This window comes from Balearica regulorum, chromosome 17, assembly GCF_011004875.1.
Source record: "Balearica regulorum gibbericeps isolate bBalReg1 chromosome 17, bBalReg1.pri, whole genome shotgun sequence".
Taxonomy (NCBI): domain Eukaryota; kingdom Metazoa; phylum Chordata; class Aves; order Gruiformes; family Gruidae; genus Balearica; species Balearica regulorum.
In genome coordinates, this window is record NC_046200.1 from 1,365,898 (window position 1) to 1,389,238 (window position 23,341).

The following is a 23,341-nucleotide window of genomic DNA, read 5'->3' on the forward strand; positions in this document are numbered from 1 at the left end:
TCGCACTCGGCGGTTATACTCGCTGCAGCAGACCTTGATCCGCCCGGCAGCTACGCACAGCACAGCTGGTTTCACATCTGCCCCCCGCAAGCAGCTCGTTGCCCACCCTGCAGCGCGAGAGCAGCTCCACATGCAGTTTGGACGCAGTCGCGAAGCAAACTGGATTCCACATGTAAATTCTAGATAGCGGGATACCAGAAAATGTCTCTTTTTTCTAAAGCAAACGCGTAATCTGGTGTTGTAGCAAACAGGATGTGGTAAAAAGAAAACTAGCTAGAGGTGGTTACGCACTCCGCTTCGAGACATGCTGTACTTCCCCATGAAGCTTCTGCTGTGGAAGAAGCAGCTTCTGCGGGAACAGCCGGCTGCTGGGCTATTAAGCGCTGCCAGAGCAGTTTTCTGGGTGGCTCTATTATCTTCATGTCCTCTGACTCATTAGGCGATTCTTAGAGAGTTCAAGATCATTCTGGAGCATCTCTCTTGCAAACAGTCGTGCCATCTTCAAGAGATGAGAGCAGCCTATTTGCTTCGTGAAGAAAAAGATGTAAATAGAGGACAGACACTTGTTTATGCAAATGCTACGAAGCCTCCAGGCCATTTTCATCCCCGGAAGGGCTGCTGCCATGCTGCTCGCTGACCGAGTTTCCTGCTCTTATTTTGATCCTAAAAGGCAGAGTAAAGGTTTTGGTTTCCAAGCCCAAGCCACCGCGGGATTCCCTGCGGTCACACACCTGGGTGGTGGCGGGGAGGGAATCTGGGCCGATCTTTTACAGTGGGACCCAGAAAGCACCGATCCTAAAAGGATCTAAGGGCTCACTGCGGATAAACGCTTGGAGCTGGTAAGACCAGCACCACAGACACACTCACGGGAAAACATCCAACAGGAACGACCCCGCGTACAACATCAGAAAGACTTGTAGCACAGAGCTGATCGAAGCCCTGGGTTTTACGTTTGAAAGAACGACACTGAAAAACAGAAAAAAAACAGTGGCCTGGAGCTGTAAGAAAGAATTGTGGTCTGGAGGAAAAAAAAAGCGCCTAACACTCCTCATCTACAGCGCTTGCCAAAGGGAAAAACTGGTAGCTTGGTAAGTTTTACAATTAGCATATAGGGATAAAGCATTGTACACCAGACGGCTCTAACAGACAGCGAAGGCAGAGGAAGAGCCAGCAGCAGGGGGACGAAGCAGCAGAGCCCCAGCTCCTGCGCAGAGCCCCGTCTGCCTCGCGCGGATTTGGGCTCCTCAGGGCGGGAGCTGCCGCCCCGGCGTCCGCCCCAGACCTGCACCGCCGGCCCGGCCCCGGCTGCCGCCTCTCCACGTCCCCGCCACGCAGAGCGGTAACGACGAGAGTAAAAAGGTGATTAGGCTTTTCATTACCTCACCGTATTTATTTTCACAAACTTTTGCAAAATGCTTGCCTAAAATTGAAGGTACTTTTTACTACAAGCAATTATGCTAATGTCTGGAAACAGAGCTAATTTAATGGCAAAGAAAGTAATAAAATTTAAATGAACAACCACAGTAAGGAAATACAGTATTTTCCAGTGCAATGCAAAGTCTTCTGTTAAAAAACAGTCGTGTTTATCTTTAATCTTCTTTTTCTCCCATTCTAAATCCTTCTTCAGAAGAAACCAGCTTCTGAAGTAAACGAAACTCCAGCAAAGTGGTCACAGAAGACCTCTCATTTCCAGGTAACGGCGGGCAAGTACTGCTATGACTGCACCGAGGGGAGAGGAGGAGAAAACCTCCCTGCACATCTGTGGATGACGCATCTCAAGATCTGGGGGAGAAACTAATCTGTTAACAAAACTCTGGGCTCTAAAATTCCAGGTGTGATGCCTACCAACCCCGGGAAAAAAGAGAAAGATGTAATCCTTCCAAGGTTACATTACCAAACTGTAACTGCTGTAACTTACCAAAATAACTGCAACATTCTTCACTGTTCTTTGGAACCAACTATTGATGAAAAGTATTCAGTTACATAAATAGAAATATCCATTACATATAAGCTGTTCTGTTTGACTTATTTATTTTTTTAAGGATTAAAAAAAACCCCAACACACCAGACTTCTTCATTTCATTGCCACCAAACAGAAACAAACAATTAAAGTCAGCCTGTGTTTGGTTGCTTAAAATTCCACTTATTTTGCAACTGCCACGCTATAGCAAAATATTCACGGTTCAGCACAGACATTAAACTGAAGCACACGCTGAGAGATGTTGGCACAAGCAAACACACCTATGCATTTACAGTGTGACGTTTTTGGCCAGAATAAAAAGTCACCATTTTTATGCACTAAGATACATCGATTACTGTAACACAACAGAAAGCTCCACAAGACTTCTATGAGGACGTACTTTAGACTGGTGTTTCCACACCCCTCTCTGTACACAGCTATCAAACCCATCAATGACAATCTATGGTACTATACAAGAACACTACTTATTTTAACCTGGCAACACTTAAACCTCTCACTCCAGAATACTCTCACACCTACTGCCCGCACGTTCCCAGGTGAGCAGAAGGCTGGACACCTCTGCTCCAGCTGGGAAGGGACACCAGCTAAAGCTCACCCAGCCCAAAGGTGCCCCCGTCGCACCGCCCTCCCTGGGAAACAAGGCGCAGCGGTGCTTCGCTCTCGGGGGTTTGCTTCTGCTGTTACTTACAGTCTCTGTCTTTCAGACAGGAACAGATCCACTGATCTCCTCGAGTCTTCCCAGCCTGTTCTGCGGTTTTGTCCCCATTTTGCAGGACAAGAGCAGCTGTACTATCCCACCAGGCGTACGCCAGCCCACTCCTCAAATCTACTGGACAAAGACTTCACAAGCACCTCGTGAAATCCATTCCCCAGCTTTACGACCCATCCCACTACTAAAATGGTTTTATTTGTATCCAGATTTTTTTTTTTTTTTCATTCACATGTTAAGCCTCTGGAAAATTGACTAACCTCATCATTTCTGCAACAACCTTTCTGGTTTTGAAGACTGTTGAACCTCACTTCTCTCTTCCATAGCCTACACAACACCCTATTTCAGTACTTCCCTGTAGGTCATATTTAGAAGACTGCTAAGTAAGGTCTGCTCATTCCCACTGCTCTTTCCTGGACTTTTTCCAGCAAGTCCATGTATATTTTGTAGTCCAGTGCCAGGATGGACACGATATTCTGCCAAAAGAGGATTACTTCACATGCCTCCCTGGCTGCAATCCTGATTTTATATTTAGTCGTGTGATCTAGCTGAGACAACACAGCCTACGGCTCACTATGGCAGCCAAGTCAACTAAAAACGTCTACCTGATCAGTAGTTCTCCACTCTGTATTTCTGTAATTACTCCAGCCCAGGTGTAGAAAACATTGCTTGTTTTGACTAAGCAGCACTGCATTTTTTTTTACCCTCCTCTACTTCGTGGAGATCTTTCGTAATTTGTAATTGTAATTCTGTCCTTGTCCTCGGCGTGGTTACAGTCTTTCTCAGCACGCAAGCAGGATACAGAGGTTCTTCGTCCCAGCACTCACACCGTTAACTAAAACGCTGCACAGTAACTGACCTCTGACGCTCTTGTGCAAGCTCCCTGGATACATCCTTCCGTGTTCACACGGAAGCACTGATAACTGTTCCTCAAGCCAATTCTCCCAACAGCTCTGCCCCTGCACACAGCAGTGCACCCACGTTTCCCCGGGTTCCTAGCAAGGACATGACATCAGACCGTCAAGACAACACGTATGGTATCTTTTCTACTACTGCTCTCTTATCAACAAGGCTTATTACCCTGCAGAGAAAAAAAGAAAGTTTAACTGATGTGACACATTATATTGCTGACAAGCCCATACCAAGTAATACAATTTTCTCCTCGATGTTTCCAAATAATTTAATTATTTTTCCAGTAGTTTTCCAGAACATGAAGTTAAGTTGACAGATCACCTTGCTTCATCTTCTTCCCTTTCACAACATTTCATTTTATTGAAGACCTTTGTTTTACTAAGGCCTGTCCATATCCCAGTGCTCTTCAGACTATCTACAACACTGATTTTTCAGCAGCCATTACAGAGAAGTGGCAGGCAAGCCAGTCTTAAAAATGTTTATGTGAGTAACGTTTTATTGAAATATGACTTACCAATTTTCTGATGAAAGATCTTGTCGAAGGTTAATTCACCCCTCTCCTCAAGGTATTTCTGCATAACACTGCGGATACTGAAAGAAGACAAGAAAAAAGGAGGGGGGGGGGAAGAAGTTACTTGAAACCGCTTATTTTAAACCAGACCTTTAACATACTTTGGAGAAAACAACATCAATGAAAGACTCATGCGAAACGCGGTACCACTGCCCACCCACGGCACCGACCCGCAGGGCGGCAGGCAGCCTGCTACTCTGCCTAAGGACCAGGACAGTTCGCAGGACCACAGCCACCAACGTCAACCGGCCTGTCGTCGGTCACCAACACAGAGAGGCTGTCGAATTCACGAAATTCGACACGGCAAATTATTTTATGAAAATTCAATCTTCGCCTATGAGTACCTTTCCAGACATCACCTTCGTAGCCTAACGTTAGCCTTGCAATCTCAGTACTGAGATTTCTAAGGTTTGTTGGTTTTTTTAATGTTCTTGGAGTTTGAGGTACACAAGAAAAGTCACTTTTCCCCACTGTATATATTAATACTCTCCAGTGTAGAATATTAGTAATATTAGTACTTATTCAGTGTAGAAGAGACATAACTTTTACATTTCAAGCTTAACGTATCAACAGCCCACACCACACAGCGTGACGTTGCTAGAATTCCCCTTCAAGAACCTATACGTATCCAGTAAGGTTCGAAAATGCCGCAACTGAGCCTACATTGGAGGGGGGAGGAAAAGCCATCAGCGATTGCAGACATCTCCCTTCCTGTACGCCGCTACAGAGCAAGAGCACAAGAGTTCAAAGGAGAGCTCCCAGGTTTTTATCCCAGTTAGGTACTTGCGGGTTGAACGGAAGGGTAGCGCAGGGCCAGCGGCGGGAGCTGGAGCACCAAACGCTGGGTGTTTTTCCTCAAAAGCAGAGAAACGGACTGCAGGCAGCAGCAGGCAGGCAGCGTGGGCTGGAGCCCCGGGCTGGCCTTGCCTCGGGCGAGCTGAGCCCCGGGGGCACGTCCCGTCCCGGGGACCCTCTGCCCATCGCCTCCTCTCTTCGTTCCTGCAGCGGGTTTTAGCTCAAAAATAAACGTACGAGTCAATCAAAGCTACAGCAGGCTGTTAACACTGCAATCGCCATCCATCACTGGGAAAATGAGCCAACATAAGCTCCATTAGGCCCCTAGCTTGGCTGCAGCGCACTTAACATCTACTTTGCCTAATTTATAATGTCACAATCACTCATTTAAACCACATTAATAAAGATTTCCTTTATTTGTCAAGTAACCTCAATATTCATTTTAATATAATGCCTATAAAAATTTCATATGGGCAACAATACAAGTACATCAATTTTAAAATCGATGTAGCCCAGCAGTACTGTGCCTTAGTAAAGCAACTATATTGTCATAGTATTAAGTCAAAATTCCACTAGACTTTTTCTATTTCCAATTTTAAAATTGATATTTTCACACATACTCTTTATTTTTATAGGAATAACCAGAAATAACCTGTACAAAGCACTCATGCCCTAAACGGGACTGTTAAATATCGCTCACATTTCTGCAGAAGTAAGGCTGAGCACCCAGTCCTTGTAAACGCGGGTGCCGAACTACTTCGTGTCTGGAAAAAAAAAACTGAGCAGGTCGGTTCTCATGGACAAATTTTAACATTTTCTAGAGAGGAAAAAACAGCTTTCCACAGTTATTTCTCATCCATTTTTTTTCCCCTAAAGCCTCTTCATTAACAAGTACTTGTGCAGTTTTGGGTCCCGCGCAGGGTGAGACCATCGTCCCCTCGCACGGGCTCCCCAGGACCCATCACCAGGGCTCCTCAGAAACCTCACAGGTGCTAACAAACATCTCCTCCATCATCTTTGGGGTAGAAAGCATTTGCTCTCCTCCTCAAACAAGGACCTGACGCATGAAGTCTGAATGACTTGACCAGAAAAAAAAAGTCTGTAATAAAAGCCAAGAAATTTAACTCAAAGGCCCTAAACCCCAGCCTAGGAAATTATTCTATTAATCGTTTTTATGTATATCTCAAAGCCCCATGTGGAACATAGATCTACGAACACTATGATCCAAAGTAAGAACTCTGGAGGCTAACCACCACATCAAGTTGAACAAGAATTGGGAGGGCTAAACGTTGTAAATCAGGTTTCAGACTCTAAATTATTCAGTGACGAACTTGCTAGTCTTTTTATTTTCATTAAAAACTAGGTCTACTCTCTGTGTATTTTTACAACCTAAACAAATACTGATTTCAAACGAAAAGGAAGCAGTAAATAGAGGTCATGTCCTGTACTCAGGAAAAGCAAGGCAGTACAATAAAATTTGTCATATAATTGACAAAATTGCAAAATTTGGCCACCTTTTCTATGGGTAGATCTTAAAAAACACACATCCTAGCTTAACATGTTTAAAATGGTGACCATAAAACTTAATTGTTCTCTTAAATCCATAAACCGTCAGCACATCGATGGCAAAACACCTCCAGTCGGACCGGCACCGTACCGTACCAGCGAGCACGGGCAGCAGAAGCTGTACAGCAGGACCGGGCACGGCCAGGGGCGCGCGGCCACCATCAGCCCAGGAAGGGCTAGGAGAGCCCTGCCCGCCCGCGGGCTCCTTCCCTCTGCATCCCTCTTCTCCCAAGCGCACCTTTCCATGCTTAGAGGAGGACCGCTTACAAAAGAATCCAGCTGGGCATCACCAAGGAGCACAAACGTCCCTCTCCCTGGCCTCCTGGATGGCCCGAGCCCATCGCAGCACCTGCACTCGGAGCTCCCTTCAGCAATGCCCCGTTCCCACCGCCCGCTAGACCGTGAGTAACATAATAAGCCTTTTTAATAATAATGACATCAAGAAAGCTTTCCTCTGCTCGAACAAGTGCACTGCAAGAAATTACATAAACATATCTTAGTCTAGACAATGGGAGAAGATAATGAAAAATTTAACGTATGACTGAAGTGTCCAGGAAAACACTCCGATTGTGTAACGAACAAATCTCTCCAGCGCTGCTTCTCCTCGTCTCCCTTGACATCTAGTACTTCTGGTCTGATGGGTAACATGTCACAGGAACAAAACGCTTTGGCAGCTACAGAATCTGAACAAATCTGTAAAATGATCATAGGCTGCAGGAGTCCACACTGCATTCCAGCTTCTAAACAACAGACTTTCACCCCTCTACAACCATTTCTCCCTATCCGTATGAACAAATAGGAATAAATTGCATGTAGCGGATGATCACTACCCGGAATAATCACCTTCTCATTCTCATGCGGAAGTTAAAGGTAGAAATCCTACTGCGTTCAACAGACACCGAGTCCGTATATCCTTCAGAAGGATGGAACGCTTCAACGTGGAGCCCAGCACATCCCACAAACAGGAAGGAAGGTTCTCGCTCTGCTTTCAGATACTGAATCATTACTTGCCCTCCATGTAAGCAATCTGGGATTAAAAGCTTCATTTCACACAAAAGTAGCCATTTCTGAAAAGTTTTCCATATCCCAATTTGCTTTCAGCACAAACAACACGCTAATGCGAGCAGCGGACTTTTTGCATGAGTTCAGCTCAGTTCACAGCATGGTCTACCTTAATAGCAACACTCCAAATAAGCAGAAAACAAAAGCTGGCTAAAAAATGAAATCCAGGGAGACTTCAGAAACAAAAGCATATCCGACTGTAATGTAGCAAAACCTTTTGTCCGTGTATTTTTTATTTCAGACAGGAAGAAAACAGCAAACAACAAAAATTTCAGAAACGCTCAGTTTGCTGTCCACGTACCACAAGTCAACTGAAATAACAGGACAGGGAAACAACAGGGAAATCAAAAAAAGTCAGGCTTAAAATTTCCTGAGAAATGCAGTTTGGACTCTGGATACCTCTTTGCTGGTTTAACCAGGGCCAAATTTAAGCGGGTACCTGGGAGCACGGTGCAGCCCTTTGCCCTGTGACTGGGGGCACAGCAGCACCCGCGCCGAGGTCAGCCATAGAGAACTAACGTAGCGGTGGGCGAGACAGTCGAGAAGTTTTGGGCGAGTTTTTTTATCACAAATAGAAGGAGCATCTCGATCCCTGGCAATGCCGACGGTACCCACGCGGCGCCTCGTGCCGATGCCGAGGGCTGCGGGCAGCAGGATGCTGCAGCATGGGTGCGGGTGCTCAGCGGGCTCAGCTCTTGCAACCCCACGGGAGAAGCTGCCCTTAAAGACAGAGCTGAACGAAAAGACCGGGCTTGTGAGGCCGCTCAGCGCGCTGCCTGCCCAGGAGCCCGTGGAGAGATGGCTATCTGCATCGTCATCAAACCACAAACTCTGTGAACAGCACAGGTCGCTCTAACCTGGTCAGCGCCTCCACCTCCCCAGAAAAGGGGGTTTATCACAGGCGTGAGCTGAAGAATCTGCTAAAAGGAGCTTTAAGCTGCATCTTGAAGCTCTCGTTACTCTAGCCAGCACGCTGCTCTCTCAGGCTGGATCAAAGCAATCCACTGAAAAGCAACCTTCGAGGTTAAAATAAATTCTGCGATTAAAAAGCTCTCGCTGTCTACAAGCACGCATGGTGGTGTGCAGTCTGACAGGACACAGACAACAGACAGCTGCAGTGCCAAGGTCGGTACGGGCGGGAAACGTCTGCTTGAAAACCCGTCTTCTGAAAAACTACGAAGAAAACACACGATGTTCTTTTTAACGCAGAAAAGGACACGCGTACGGCAAGAGCACCTCTCATCCGCAATGCCCCCTCTCAGGCAAGCTGCAGCAGCAGCGGCAAACCCTTAGAGAGGGAGCTCACCCCCAGCCAGCGTCCGTCCTCGGTGCAGCCACAGCCACGCGCCGGTGCCGACAGCGACAACTACTCCTGCTGCCCCCCTCCAACACGTCAGTAATATCCTGTGACTCCGAGGAAAAGCATACCTATCAGAAGAAATTCAACTTCCGCTGGGCGTGTGACGGTATCTGCAACCGCACGGCCCGCAGGATGGCCACCGGAGCCTGAGGAACGGTCCATCAGGCAGCCGGGGGCACGACCGCGGCGGATGCGGGAGTATGCAGAAACTAGAAGTTACGGAGGAGAATAAAATAAACAGCATTCATTTTGACACTTCCTAAAAGTTCTGCTATTAATTTCTAACATGCGTGGATTTTGTCCCCGCAGGTTTGTTATACTAAATTATGCAGGAGTTCTTCTGAAAGCGTCTCGCATCTAGCAAATGGAAAGGGTAAAGAAAGATGCGATGGTATGTATACGTATACATACTCTTACTATTGGAAACAGATCAAGAAGCTACTTACTATTGGCCTTATTACTACTGTATCTTAAAGGAGCTTTTAATTATTTATCATAAAAGCACATCATTTTTTCTTATAAATCAACGTGAGTTCAGATTGCGGGATATTATCTATTGTACAGACGCACACATGCACACCACAGCTTGAAAAAAAAAAAGTTTGGCCTTATTGCAAGCATTAAGGAATCATACCTACATTAAGAATGCGCACTTAGACTCACTAATACATCCATCTATAAGCTGAAACAGAAAAAAGGAGAACAGAAAAACAAAACAAGAATGAAATGGCAGCTTTACAGAGCCTAGCCGGAGGAGAGCAGAGTTCAGTATTTTCCTGTGTCGTACTGGGCAAGTCACAAACCTTATCTGCCTCAGGCCCCCAGTCTGTAAAATAAAGCTTTTTCTTTTCTCCCTCCTCCTTGTCGTCAGGGCAGGCACCATCCTTCTGCCACGTCTGTATCTGTACCCAGCACACGAAGCTCCTGATGGCTCCTGGCACATCCAAACGCTACTCAAATGCTGACAATTATTTCAAGAAAACGCTAGATATCCAGCAACTGACTTCCCGCTGCCTTTGACTGCCGACCTCCACGCTGCCCCCACCGCCCTCCCGCTCTCGGCCCTTCGAGCATCCCGTTTCCGCGCTGGACAGTCACCTCCCGTTTATTCTGGTCTGCTTTCTCCTCTGCCTTCATTGGTACCATCCCCACTTCCCTTTTCCAAATCTCTCTCTCATCCTGTTCTCACCTTGCTTTCCGCACCATATTTATCACGTCCCCTCATCCCATCCAGCTTTCAGCTCTACTTTCTTCTTCGCCGTCTCGTTCTGCACAAACGCAGCAGCCCGCAGACGCGGGGAAGTCTCACAAAGCCGACAGAGACCTGAGCTTGCCTGCAGTCAGAAAATAACTAAGCCCGCTTAGACCCAATTTCAAACGAGAAGAAAATCTGCAAGCCTGAAGTATAATACTGCCATTGTGTCATTGGTAATACGGTTTCTCTTTGAAAGTGTTTTTACTGGGATTTTGCAGAGTAGGAAGGAAAACAAGTCACATAACAGAAGATGACAGAGAGAAGGAGAGAAACATCTCAACAGAAAGAGTACATCTGCATGACAGATTACTAATGATGTTGTTATTTTCTTGTAATATGTTCATCACCAGGATGAAGTACCTCCCCAGCTGAACAGAAACCTCCCCTTGACCGGGATTGTAACGCTGATCACGGCCCCCAGCTCAGCTCAGCGCTCCGCTTTGGGGGTGAAAGCAAAGGACAGACACTTAATGCAACCGATGAAAAAGAATTAGCTTCCCTCCTATGTAGGAGGTAACAAATGGTGAACATATTACAAACCATTCACTCCATTTCATTTTGCTTCCTCTCAGACTTGTACCCAGTTCAGAGTTCAGCAGAAGTTAATACTTCTCCAAATTATTTTGTCCTCAGACGCTGTAAAAGGTTATTTTACACATTGCAACTGTTGTGCAAGCAATTAATGGGGTGAAGTAAATTCCCAGCATATAAAGCCAGGAAGGACCATTAGACCATCTAATCTGATCTATTTACCTATCACCTGCAAAATTCCACATTGGAAGAAGGAAACAAATCCTTAGAAGACTGTGAGAAAACATTTTTGGACAACAATGAAATATCATGGGAAAAAAATATGTTCCTTTTTCTCTTTTACTTTTGAACATCCTCTACTATTACCAGACTGCCCCCAACAGCAACGCAATATCCAATCGACTTCGTGGTTTAATAGAGAAATAAAAGTGAACATTGGTGCTACATCAATCAGTGTGCATGCTCATCCTACTCTTGGTCTCGCCAGCTGACGAATAAAACAGCAGCGAGTGAAAGCAAACCTTCCTGACCCGGGACGTCACACAGGACAAGGACAGGGCTCTGCCACTGCCTAGCCCAAGTCCACCCGTTTACACCCATTTTCTGTCTTTGCACACCCTCTGAAGTTTATGCTAAGCCCACTGCCAAGTCACCGCGCTGCAGCGAACTAACGCTCTTCTCATTGTCAGGGATGATTCAAAGCAGGTTCCACCCAAGAACCCTGTTTGGGATGGAAAGGATGAAAGCTGAGCAGCACTTTCCCACAACCCCCTCGGCACGTGTGTCTCATCCGGGAGACGCAGCAGCTTCGCTTATGCAAATTATATTCATGGAGAAAGTTTACAACAAGGGAGCCAAAAGCAGGAGCTGCGATTTCAAAATACGCACTGTCCTCATGTTCCTTGAAGATCATTTGCATTATCGTTGCTGAAATCTGAAACTAATATGAAAGCTTCTAAGTACATGAATTTTTCAGGAATAATTACACTGAATTGTAATGTCAAGGACTTGCCCTTCCACCAGCACGCTGCTACGGAGAAACCACAAGAAAGAAACTGGAGAAAAATCACAGCTCCTTGCTCCTACTGCAATTAAGTCATTTGTCAATCATAATGTTGGGGGTTTTTTTAAACAAATACAAAATTACTGAAGGCATGCCAATTCTTTTTAATCTTTCCAGATCTATAAAATGTTTAGAACTTTCTTTAAAAGTAGCATGCAAGTATAAACATTAACTGAGCTACCAAGAACTACAGCCAACATTGACTGAAACACACTACGTTCGCCTGTGATTTATTTATTCATTTATAGTCTCAGGATGCAATTTTACAGAGACTTAAATGTTTATTTGCACTATCCAAATCCATCATAAAGTCGCTAAAATTGGACCAAAGATCCTGCCCCAAAGGCCTTTGAACCGAAAGCACGACAGGGTCAACAAGTACAATTCAAAGCAATGGCAGAACGGCACACGGCCATTCCAGCCAATTCTTTTTTTTTTTTTCCCCCCTTTATGAAAAGTGCATTTAAAAGGTTTAGCAATGCAAAATTCATCAAAAGTGAAAACCGTTAAGAAATATCTGGCCTAAGAACCAGATCTCAGAATTCATTTAAACAAGGTAAAACTAACAGAAATGTTCCTGTATTGTTCTCCCCCCTCTCTGAACAGGCAAGCGTCCCTCCAGAGCCTTGCATCCCAAACACCACAGCAGCGATTCTCCTAAAGCAGAACACAAAAAAAAAAAAGAAGTGTAAAACTGTCTTCATTGATCTTTTCCTCCTCATTGTACCTTTAACCTGGCAGTTATTTTAAGGTCCCATAAGTAAGGGAGATGTGAACAAAGTGATCACTAGGACAGTTTGGAAAGAAGATTGGGAAAATCTGGGGTGAAAAAATAAAATAAAATTTAAAAAATCAGAGGACTGATGTACAAAACTACTTAATGTGAAAATGAACAGAACATGACGGGAAAGACACGGCGAAGCCAGGCTGGAGACTTAAGAAAAACAGCAAACGAGGAGAAGGCTCGGAAAGGGAAGTCTCCGAGGCAATACCGCAGCGATCCTTGCAGCCTGCCGAGGGCTGGGAATCGAGGCCAGGAAAGCCGAACCCTAAAGCGTAGCCAGCAAACCAGTGCCGCCCAAACCAAACTCCTTCCTGACCGGTTCTGCCCCTGGCGAAGCCCACCTTGTGCACCGCTGCTCCGGTTCAGTTTAACCGAGACACATATTTCACAGAGCTTGCTTTCCCTTCTGAAATTAAGACAGCAATGTAATAAAGAGGATAGCAGCCAGGCAGCATCCGCAGAGCTGCGTTCTGCGCTCAGACCCTTGGGAGAAGGGCATCTTCCTCTAAGGTTTGAAGCACCGAGTATTTTATTGGGTTCCCCAGTGCTTTTTCATTTTCTGGGAGGATGCGGAAGCTCCTGGGAGCTCTTTTTCTCCTCTGCATCTTACGCAGAGGTAGCAAGTCCTGGTGGGTGACGAGCATCCGTCCATCCCCAGCTCCGTTCTGTAACGCGCGTCCCCGCAGAGTCCCCCAAGGCTGCAGCGAAGTGCAGCTGGTGCTTGTCCGGTGCGGCGTATCGCAAACACGCTGCATCAGCTGGACTGAATTTCTGTTGGCGTTTAATGAAGGCTTTGATTTGCACAGCCCTGCCAGATCCCGAGAAATCTGCCCTTTCCCCAGTTCCTTTCTCAATAGGACACGACACACGCTGACAGGACAAATTCCTGGCACACTGGAAGGGGACTGGGGGGTTTCTATATGGAAGAGGTTTCTCCTAACACTCTCAGAAATTTGTATTTATTTATGCAAGGCATATTTATATAGGTGTTTATTCAGTATTGGAATGATTTTCTTGGAGAAACTAATGAGCATGGGGTGAAGCTCTTTCAGTGGAAACCAGCTGTATTTTCTAAAGCTAGAATCTGCTGCTTTTACATCAATTTAGTTCAATTAAATTACGTTATTTGGTTTATGCACCTGGACCTGACGGCTCCTGATAGGCTTTTTTCTAATTTCATTAATTACCAAAAAAAAAAAAAAAAAAAAAGCTATTATTGATAAGAAGATTAAACCAGGCCATTCCACATGATTTCACCAGAACAGAAACCAAAGTTGCATACATTCATCTCCTAATGTTACAGTTCTAGTGTTTCGCTGGAAACATTTCACGTGGGAAGGTCCAGGAACTGAAAAGCCATGGTACCTATAAAAGGAGTAGTAGCTATAAGGTTTATTATTTTCCTGAAAAGACACATCGGCCCATACATACCTCCCACCAGGAGCACCAGGCGTGCTCCTTGCACCTGTAATGCACAGCGCCTGACCCCCCAGAAACACCCCTCTGGATTTAGCACAGTAACACAAGACTGCACACTGATCTCTTCCCAGATCACCCTCATTTACCTTTTCTCTTAATTAAGGTAATGACGCCCAAGGGAAGGTCTGCGTTTCAAAACGTAAGCTCCAGCCTTAGCGCATCCCCACAGGAGAACTAATCGGAGCATCTCCCCAGAAGCCACCTCTCCCTCGCCTGTGCCCAGAGACGCCCCGAGGTACGTCTGCTCGGGAGCTCAGCCCAGGGCTTCCACTGCTGCTCCGAAGCCATGAAAATCCAGCTCCAACTCCCGCATCTGCCAAATGTCCCACGTGTCAAAGGTACATCATTGATTTCCTCATCGGCTTGGCTCCTGACCTGTACAACGCAGGCAACAACAGCGCCCTTCGTCCAGACCCCCGTGTCTCGTCTACTAAAGCTGCAAGAGCTTCGCGACGGGACCTTCGTCTTGCCACGCACTTCTGTGCGGGCCTGTCTTTCGTTAAGGTATCAGACACGGCAGTTAGGGCAAGTAATGACCTGAATTCCCAAGTGAGAGAACACCCAACCGGTGGGGCGCAGCACCCGCAGCCCTCCCGTACGGCTCCTACGCCGACGGCCCGTCTCCACCCTGAAGCACGCACTAAGTACCGCAGCACAAAGCTAACCTGAGATAAAAGCAACTCCACTTTGTTCGCAGCCCTAGCTTTCCCTATACTAAACTATTTGGAGAAAGCCATCTTTTTACTACCTTCTCACCAACACTTCTACTGACAGCAAAGTTAGGAGGCTGAATTTCTAAACCAAGCTGAGTTTTTAAGTGCTCTGTCATCTACGCTCACCCTGAGCAGGACTAAGCTAGCCCACAATAAACACACAAAAGTTCAGTCTTTCTTGTAATGCTAGTTCAGCAAAAACTAAGTTTTCTCCCCTCCTCAGTTGCCATATGAATATCCAAGCACGCCTTTTCACCCAAGCAACGAAATATGTAAGATAAGCTTCAGTCTACACACTTCTTCATTCCTGAACGTGTAAAAATACACATTGCTATGAATTGCACTCAACTAAACGGACAATGGCTTTCTCCAGCATCATCGGCAATAATGATGTAATACTTTAAGTGAGGAAATAAAAAGTAGAGAGGCAGTCTAGGACACGGGCTGCCGCTGCTCCCTGGATCTCCCGCTGAGCAGCACTATGGCTGGGGGGCACGGGGCAAGAGGGAAGCTCCGGTGCCTCAGCAGCACTCTCACCGCGATTTTAGCACTTCAGAAGCAGGCAGACGACCTGCCGTCTCACTGAAACGAGAACAGGTTCACCGTCTCAGAAACCCCAGTTTCACCAACTAGATGGCAACGCTTTGGGAAGCACAGCAACATGGAAGCAGCCGTTCAAGGAGGTTACTACCTGCTTCAGCAAAGTGCCGGGTGAATTACGAGATGCTCTGTTTAACGGGGACACTCTGACCTTGGAAAGCACGAATCCGCCCCGCTGCCTCCGACGCACACCTACTTCAGGTTTACTCACAGCACTTACCATCGTTCTCGGAACACCTGCCTGGTGTACAGCACCCATGCGGCCATCGTTAGCTCCCACCAAGCTTTACCTCCCTTACTCTTTGCTTAAACGTTCAGCTCAAACAGTGGGAAATAGTACAGCTGCAAAATAATAAATTAGTTTGTAAAACCACTTCATTTAGAATCCTCTTTCCTGCCATAGTTTCACAAATTACATGTTGATGAAACCGCTTTGAACAGTTCAAGTGTCCTGCATGCTGGTTTTAATTTCTTCAATTTTTTCAAGTCAATTTTTAGTAAGTACTGGAAATGGTATAAAAATACCAAGAAACAATCCTGCTTGAGGCTGAAAAAAATTGTAAATGTCAAACTGAAACCTAAACTGTTTTGAAATTTTAGACAGCCAAGCTTAAGAAGTTCTACTAAAATAATGAACAGTCATTATTGCTACAAGCAGATGGAGCAAGCTTCAATAAAGTACCACCACCTTACAGGGCTAAAGTTACCGTGACACAAATTCATCTCAATTAACTATTAGATCCTTAATCCTCCATATCATCTCTTATTTAATTTTGCACTCATTGGCATCATTTCTGGGCAGAGCCCAGTAAATGCATAAACCTTTGCAAAATCTGGGTCTACTTTTTTTTTTTTTTTTCTTCTGAAAACAGGAAAACAGTCCTTTGAAGATTTCTACCATTTGCATTCAGATAATGAGGAAGAAGAACAACACAGGACAAGGCTTCCTGGAGCCACCACATTCTCTAAACAAACCGCACGTAAAGCGGGGTTTTGGTGTTCCCATCCCTGACGAGCCCCTGTTAGACCCCGCCGTGCCGCGGACCAACGCCACAGAAAGGCGTTGGTAATAAGAGTGGTTTAATGAGGGATTCGGGAGGAGTTTCATAGACCCGATGGCAACGAACAGCGCGGACCTCAGGCAGGCAGGACCAGCCAGCTGCGGCAGTTTCCAGCATCCTGACACCGAGCAAGAGACGTTCGGCGAGTTAAGTGCCACCTGCAGAAGCCCAAAACCAAACGGTACGCTCAAAGCAACAAAGCACCACCTAGAAAGATGCAAAGGGATGACAGGAGCGCAACAGCAACAAAGATGAAAATCACATGCACAATTATCAGGACAATTTTCTTAGAGACGGCACTCTAAAGGAATAACCACAACAAGGCGGCGTTACAGAAAGCCAGAGAAAATACCGTCAAAGTAACCGAGTGACAGCAGAGAGATGGAGGAGTTTGAGCCTGTAACTTAGAGATGTTACACAAGTTTCAAGAGGTACAAGAACACACTGGAGGACACACACCAAAGAAACAACTGAAATTCAGAGAAAGAGTACAGTAATGCCAAGAGAATAAAATTGAAAAAGCAGAAGCAATACAGGATAGAGTAATGGTGCTCAGCTCCTAGCGGGAGACGTCACCTGGGTTTCGCCAATATTCAGCGCTGTCAGAGGAAGAAAGTAAATCACAAATAGCTCAGGATGGAACCGGGAAAGGAAAAGCAACCTCTGTGCATCCAACGAACTTCAGTTAGGGTTTTAAACGAGTTAGTCTGAACATGAGGTAAGAAAGCAAAGAGCATACCCCAGGCTAAACTGCCCCGGCGAGAGGCAGCTGGGTACCGGTGCGTTAGTCTTCACCTCTCCAGGTAAAGTGAAGATGGGATCATAAGTGAGGAAAAGTGTCATGTTAAAAGCGTGATTTTTAAGAAAAAAGTGACTGAAACATGCCTTTTTTTCTCCCCAGAGAGGCAGGATTCAGAGGAAGTTAGGAGACCAAAGGGAAAAGTTGGGAGAAAAGTAAGAATTAGCTTGAAAGAGAGGGAATTACTGAAATAAGCAGGTCAGAAAAGGAAAGATGAGATGAGAAACATCTACAACTGCAGCAAGAGAAGCAGGAGCGAAGCCTGGACAGGCGCACGCTATGTTTTGTTATCATGCCCTTAGTATTTGTACACCGACAGCACCCTAAGCTTACGTGATGTTTATAGCAAGGAAGCTTTAACGTTAACTTTCCTGGCCAGGACGGCGGGGCTGTACACAAGCCACCGGCGAGCCCTGCACCCTCTGCCATTCCAGTTACCTGATTGCCTGGACTATTCTCTTCTCAACTTCAGATTATGCAAATCCTTGACTCAAACACAGAAGAAGCTGCTGGCAAATAAAAATGGAGTTCTTCCACTCCCTTTGACCAAAATAAGGGAAATCTAAAATTTACATGGAAAAGGGCAAAACTTCAGAAGTCTGCTGAATAGCCTAAAAAATTAAAGAGCACAGTTTATTTACTCCTTCCCCCCCCCAAACTTAAAATATTTCACCGTAACTCCATAGAAAAAGATTAAGGTTTCATATTTGCTCATATTTCAATATGTATGTCATCTTTTCCATTTCAGGTCCTATTTCTGGAGGTCATTCTGCCTGTGACACCCCTCCTGTCCAGCCATGCGAATCCACCCGCAAAACAGGCTTTTAAGAAACAATGTAAAACTAAAAGATATCGCAGCTTTCCCAGTTCTTGACAAGGCTGTTAGGAAGGAAAGGAGGAAACGGCAGAAAGGAAGGAAAAGCAAATGACAGAGGATGGAAAAAGGGTTGTTTTGTTTTGGTGGTTTAAAAAAAACCAAAACACGCTAAGCCTCTTCCTTAGGCACTCTTTCTCATTAGCCTTTTCGGTCCTCTTTCTTCCCAAACTGTGATATTGAACGATTTCAGTACAAAAACAGTCTGAGGATGCTTCACGTAAACTCAGCAATAATCAGCCCCACGGCCAATAAACTCTTCACCCTCATAGTTTATTTGCTGCTAAGCCTTGGCCTGCAGCCTTGGAATTTATTCTGCCTGCACTACAGCTATTTCCTTGTAAACAGGAAGCCCCCTCAAATTTGCATTACAGTAAACTCCTTGACTTCATTTAGTATCAGTCTTATCTCAGACAGATAAAACGGTGCCTACAGGTGTACCAGGTTCCAGCAAAGAGACAAACTGAAACGGGGGGGGGGGCGGGGGGTAAAGCCTTTGTAATATTTCTTGGGGAGATAATGGCGGCAGCAGCACCGGATGCCGTCGCTGGGCATTGGTCACCCACCAGAGATAAACTGACACCGAACGCATTCCTGCGAGAAGAGTGCTGCAATAAGGTCGAGACATTTATTTTCAAGCGTGGATGTGATGATATTCCAGTGACCTTCCCACTATCTGTCCCAGCGACGGCCAGGACGGCTCCTCACAGCCCGGCATTATGAAGCTGCGCTCACGTTCCTCCGAGAGGCTGCTCGCAGACGCAGGCACAGACGCAGAAATTTTAAAAAAAAAAAAAAAAAGATTTGGAAAAATTGTTTGATTTCAAACTCATACAAGAGAGGACTTTGTGTGTTGAATTTTTTTTTTTACTGTTACTATATCAACCTGCATTCAACCAGCCGATTTATATAATTTTAAATGAATCACTTTGACAGTGATACAGAATATTTAAGTATAGCCAACACACCATGCCTGTTTCAATGAGAGGGATCAAAGAAAAACCCAACCAGAAACCAGCACGAAGACATCTGACACCAGAATAACGGTCACAATTTCCTACTGCATGAGGAAATCCCTGGTTTCAGTTAGAAGCTGAGAAGTTCAGTCATTTCAAGCAATCTAGAGCCGTTTGTGGTCCCAGGCTTAGGTAAGCCTCTGTTCTCATTTATGTCCACGCTTCCTCTCATTCATCTGCTGAGCTGTCTTACACATCCCCTGTCCCACGGCACCCCGGCACCGCTTATAGCTGCAAACCTCTCCCTCGCTTCAGGCTCCTCACCCTCTTCAGAGCATGACAGTCTGGGGGGGGGGGGGGGACGGCAAACGATCTTTTCCCTTTAATATTTCATGTAATCTGCAAACAGGTTCTTCCACATGCAGCTCTAGGAGCGAGGCATTTCAGCCACCTAACCCTTCACCTTTCCTCCTGCTCTGCAAAACTTCCTCTTGCACCTGGCTGCCGTTTCCCACCCCGCGGAGCCGAACGCAGGTGAACCATCCCCCCCGAGCTCAGGGAAAGCACCAAACATCGACAAAATGCAAATCCTGGCGAAGGAGAGCAGCACGCCGCGGGTTCTTCAGGCCTCGTGCTGTGCTACCAGCCTGCGCCGCGCTTTGCACAAGGGGACGTCGGTCCAGGCAGCAGCGTTCGAGCCTCCCCACGAGCACCAAGGGTGCTGCTGTTTCTCACGGCGTTGGAGGCACTCCTCCCCTGCACACCCTCCGCACCCCCCCTTTCACCTCCCCGAGGGGTCGTGTCCCTGTCGCACACAGGGAGCGCCGCTGCACATCACCGACGCTGAGACGTAACCAAACCACCGATGAACGCACAGCTACCGGCACCCCCAGTAAAGCACACTGTACCTCAGGTTAACGGTGCAGGCTTAATTTTATGGATATTATTTTTATAAGCATTTACACATACCAGGAGAAAAAACAGGCACCTTCATCTGTCCAGCAAACCATCCTCAACCGGACCTTAAAAACGACTGCCAAACTTCCTTATCTGAGGTTTCACCGGCTCTGCAAGGGGACGAACGCGCGCTGGGCACCCCCTGCCCCTCGCCTTCCCCTGCTCTGCAGCCTCACCGCGCTACCCAGAATTGAAGCGCACAGGCAGAAAGCTGAGCGAACAAGTGAGAAGCGGGCTTCAGTCATGGCTCGCTCACGGCAGACAGCTAGGCTAGGCCACCGGCAGCCTTCCAAACTGCCTACACGTTCTGCAGGCAATTTTGCTTTACGTTTTTTCTGTTGCAGTATTTTGTTTGCTGGTTAAATCTTCGTTTTAAATACATATACACAGAGGCATGAAAGAGAGGGAAAGCTTACTTTCAATTTCAGCAATAAATAAGCAAGCGATGCTCAGGTGATTTTGTAACACACGCATAAGCAAGGACTCTCATTCAGAAGTAAAGCTGCTTTTACCACCAAACCCCAAGAAAATGACTTCAGCCCTGTCAAGGCACCCGTCCGCTCACCCGGTGAGACCTGTGGAAGCCCACAGCCGTGGAGCGGGTGGCGAGACCGAGACCCACGCTAGTTCACTGCCGTCCAGCACCTCCGCTCCGTGAGCCGCCTGCTAAGAGCGACCTCTCGCCCAGGTCTGTCCTCCCTCCCCGCATCTCCCTGCTCCGTTACCAACCCTCGTGAAGCATCACCAAAAAAAAGAATAAAATAAAACAAAAATAGCTCTGCAGAATAAGACAGTGAGAATGATTCGCTTTGCGTTTACCATTTTATTTAGCTCACCAGGTCAAGAATTTCTCACCCGCTGGATGAAGCATCAAGTTTAGGACCAAATAAACACCCGAACCGTGGGGTGGTTTTTTTTTCCTCCCGGGAGAAGCGCGCTTCCCCACACCTTTACCTACCGAGAAACGCCTGCAGAAGTTGTTTCAAATAAACGCGTCCAACCCGACCCCGCCACCGGCTCCGGCCGCAAACCCGGGCGCTGCGCCGCCAACCCGCCCCGAGCCGCCGCACCGGCCGGAGGCCGCGGGGTGCCCGGGCAGGGCGGGAGGGCCGCCGCCACCAGACCGTTATGTTCGGCACCGCGGTGCCGGCGCGGAGGCGGGGGGGGGGGGGGGCAGGGAGCGGGGAGGCCGCCGGGCAGGGGCCGGGGCCGGGCAAGGGCTGCCGGGGCCCCGCGGGCCCGGGGCGAGCGGTACCTGGGCTCGGGCAGGGTGATCTTCTTGCTGGCCCTGGCCGCCGGGGTGCTCTTGCTCTTCTCCATCGCCATCAGGTAGCTGACATCGGCCAGCACCGCCTCCAGGTCCGCCATGTTCCCGCTCCCGCCGCCGGGCTGCAGATGGAGGCTCCGCCGGGGGCAGCCGCCCCCGAGGCAGGGGTGGTGGTGGTGGTGTTGGCGGCGGGCGGGCGGGCGAGACGGACGACGGCGGCGGCAGCGGCGGCTCCCCCTCCGCCGGTGCCGCCGAGCGCCTCCCGGGTGCGCGTGTGCGTGTGTGTGTGTGAGCACGGGGGAGGGGGGGGGCAGCGGCCGCCTCCCCGCCCTCCGCGCCCGGGGCTCGCCGCCGGCCCTGCGCGCCCTCAGCCCGCGGCCGCCGCGGCGGGCGGGCGGGAAACCCCCCCCAGGCCGTGCACCGCCCCCGCCGGGCCGGGCCGGGCCGGGCCGCAGCGCCCCCCGCCCGCGCGGCTCCTCAGCGCCCGCCAGCCCCCGCCGGGCCCATGGCGGCGGCGCAGCCCGGCGCGGCCCCCGCGGCTGGCAGCCTACGCGGCCCCCGCGGCGCCGGGCGGGCAGGTCGAAGTGCGCCCGCGGGGCTCGGCGGCCATGGGCGGGCGGCGCGGCCGCAGGGGCTGCCCGGTGGCGTTAGGGGCTGGGGCGCGGCGGCGCCTGCAAAAATCCGGACCTGGATTCCGCGGCGGCCGCCGGAGCGTGGGGAGCTGCCGGGGACCCCCGCCGGGAGCCCGGGGAGGGGGCGGCCGCCGCCGGGGTCCGCACGGCCCCTTGGGACTCCCGCGTCCCGGCCGCATCGCCCCCCCCTCCGCCGCAGCTGAGCCGCTGGCCCCGGGGAAGCTGGGGGGGGGGACGCCGGGGTCGGGGGGCAGAGGGCAAAGCCCCAGGCGCTGTGGGGTTACACGACTTAAGCAACCGAGGAGGCAGGCGCGGGGGCCTCGGTGTTCATTGCTCTCACGGTTTGGGGGTGCGGGTGCTCCCCGGGTCGCCCGTGCATCGGTCAGCCCCGCTGGCATGGGGAACCCAAAAGCCAGAGCTGCGCCCGGGAGCGCGATGGCCTGGCTGTGCGGCAGCCTCGGCCCCGAGGCGGTCGCATCTTTTAAAAATTAATTTCCTCATAGTTTATTAAAACATGATGTGTGTAAAGAAAAATGGGATACAAATAAATGCATCTGCTTGAAACTGCTCGTTGAAATTCTTGTGCTGGCAAGTAGCGGTGCAAAACCAGGCTGCGCACAAAAAGCCGAGGCTAGCTGCTCCAGTCTGCTGTCTGGGGCACCCAGGGGCTCCGCGCAGAGCTCCTCGCTCGTGTTCCTGGTGAAAGGTGTAGTAGTAGCTCTGCTGCAGCCAAGCAGATATGCAGATTTCAACTGCTTTCTTTTCTGAATTTCGTCAAATATGTCATAAATAATTGACTCAATGAAAGGCTAAGTCAATGACAAGTCTGAAGTTTAAAACTCGGCTTGTTTTGAGCTCTTTTCAAGTGCCGCCACTCCTCCTTCCTACATCTTTATGAAAGTTAATGATCTGATTAAAGCTAGGTAGGGTATACAGCTGGGAGGATTTCAGCGTGCGGCTCATTATGAACCGTCTGAGAACCCACTTTTTTGTTGAAAATGTTAATTTAAACCAACACTTTTCACCGGAACAGATCCGTCGGGGAAGGTTTCTCCTCTGCAGGTGAAGTTCCGGATCGCCGTGGCAGAGCCGAGGCTCGCAGTGTCAAAGCGAGCGGCGGAAGGGAGCAGAGGAGGACCCGGGGCACGTCCCCCTTGGAAGCTCACTGTACGGTTTCCCACCAGCCCTGTCTGAAGTTTTCACTGCGCTACGAGAAGGAAAGCGGGATTTTTATTTTCACAGATCCGCCGGGCTGGCAGCGAACGCTGGGTCTGGCCTGGGGGCCGTGCCGCGGTTCCCGTGACTCCTCCGACTCGAGGGTTCCTGCCCCAAAGCCTAGGTCAGTGCCTCTGCACGGGCTCTCCCTTTGCAGGGGTCGTGCTGGGAGCGACGTCGCCCCTGGGTGCGGTGACTG

The 23,341-nt window shown here is 48.5% G+C and overlaps 1 protein-coding gene across 5 annotated transcripts in view; it reads right to left on the reverse strand.

Annotated features, from left to right (window-relative positions):
• GRK3 (G protein-coupled receptor kinase 3) overlaps positions 1-21,914 on the reverse strand; it is a 74,811-nt gene extending 52,897 nt beyond the window's left edge. For 2 of the 5 annotated variants that reach the window (XM_075769197.1, XM_075769195.1), the window contains exons 1-2: positions 21,284-21,913; positions 4,117-4,193 (exon numbers count right to left, since the gene is read on the reverse strand). In XM_075769197.1, the coding sequence (XP_075625312.1) occupies positions 4,117-4,193; positions 21,284-21,396 (190 nt within the window). In that variant the 5' untranslated portion in view covers positions 21,397-21,913. Of the gene's footprint in view, positions 1-4,116; positions 4,194-21,283 lie in introns of all 5 variants that reach the window. The other 3 variants (XM_075769193.1, XM_075769194.1, XM_075769196.1) reach the window with 3 other exon arrangements.
• Between the last annotated feature and the right edge of the window lie 1,427 nt (positions 21,915-23,341).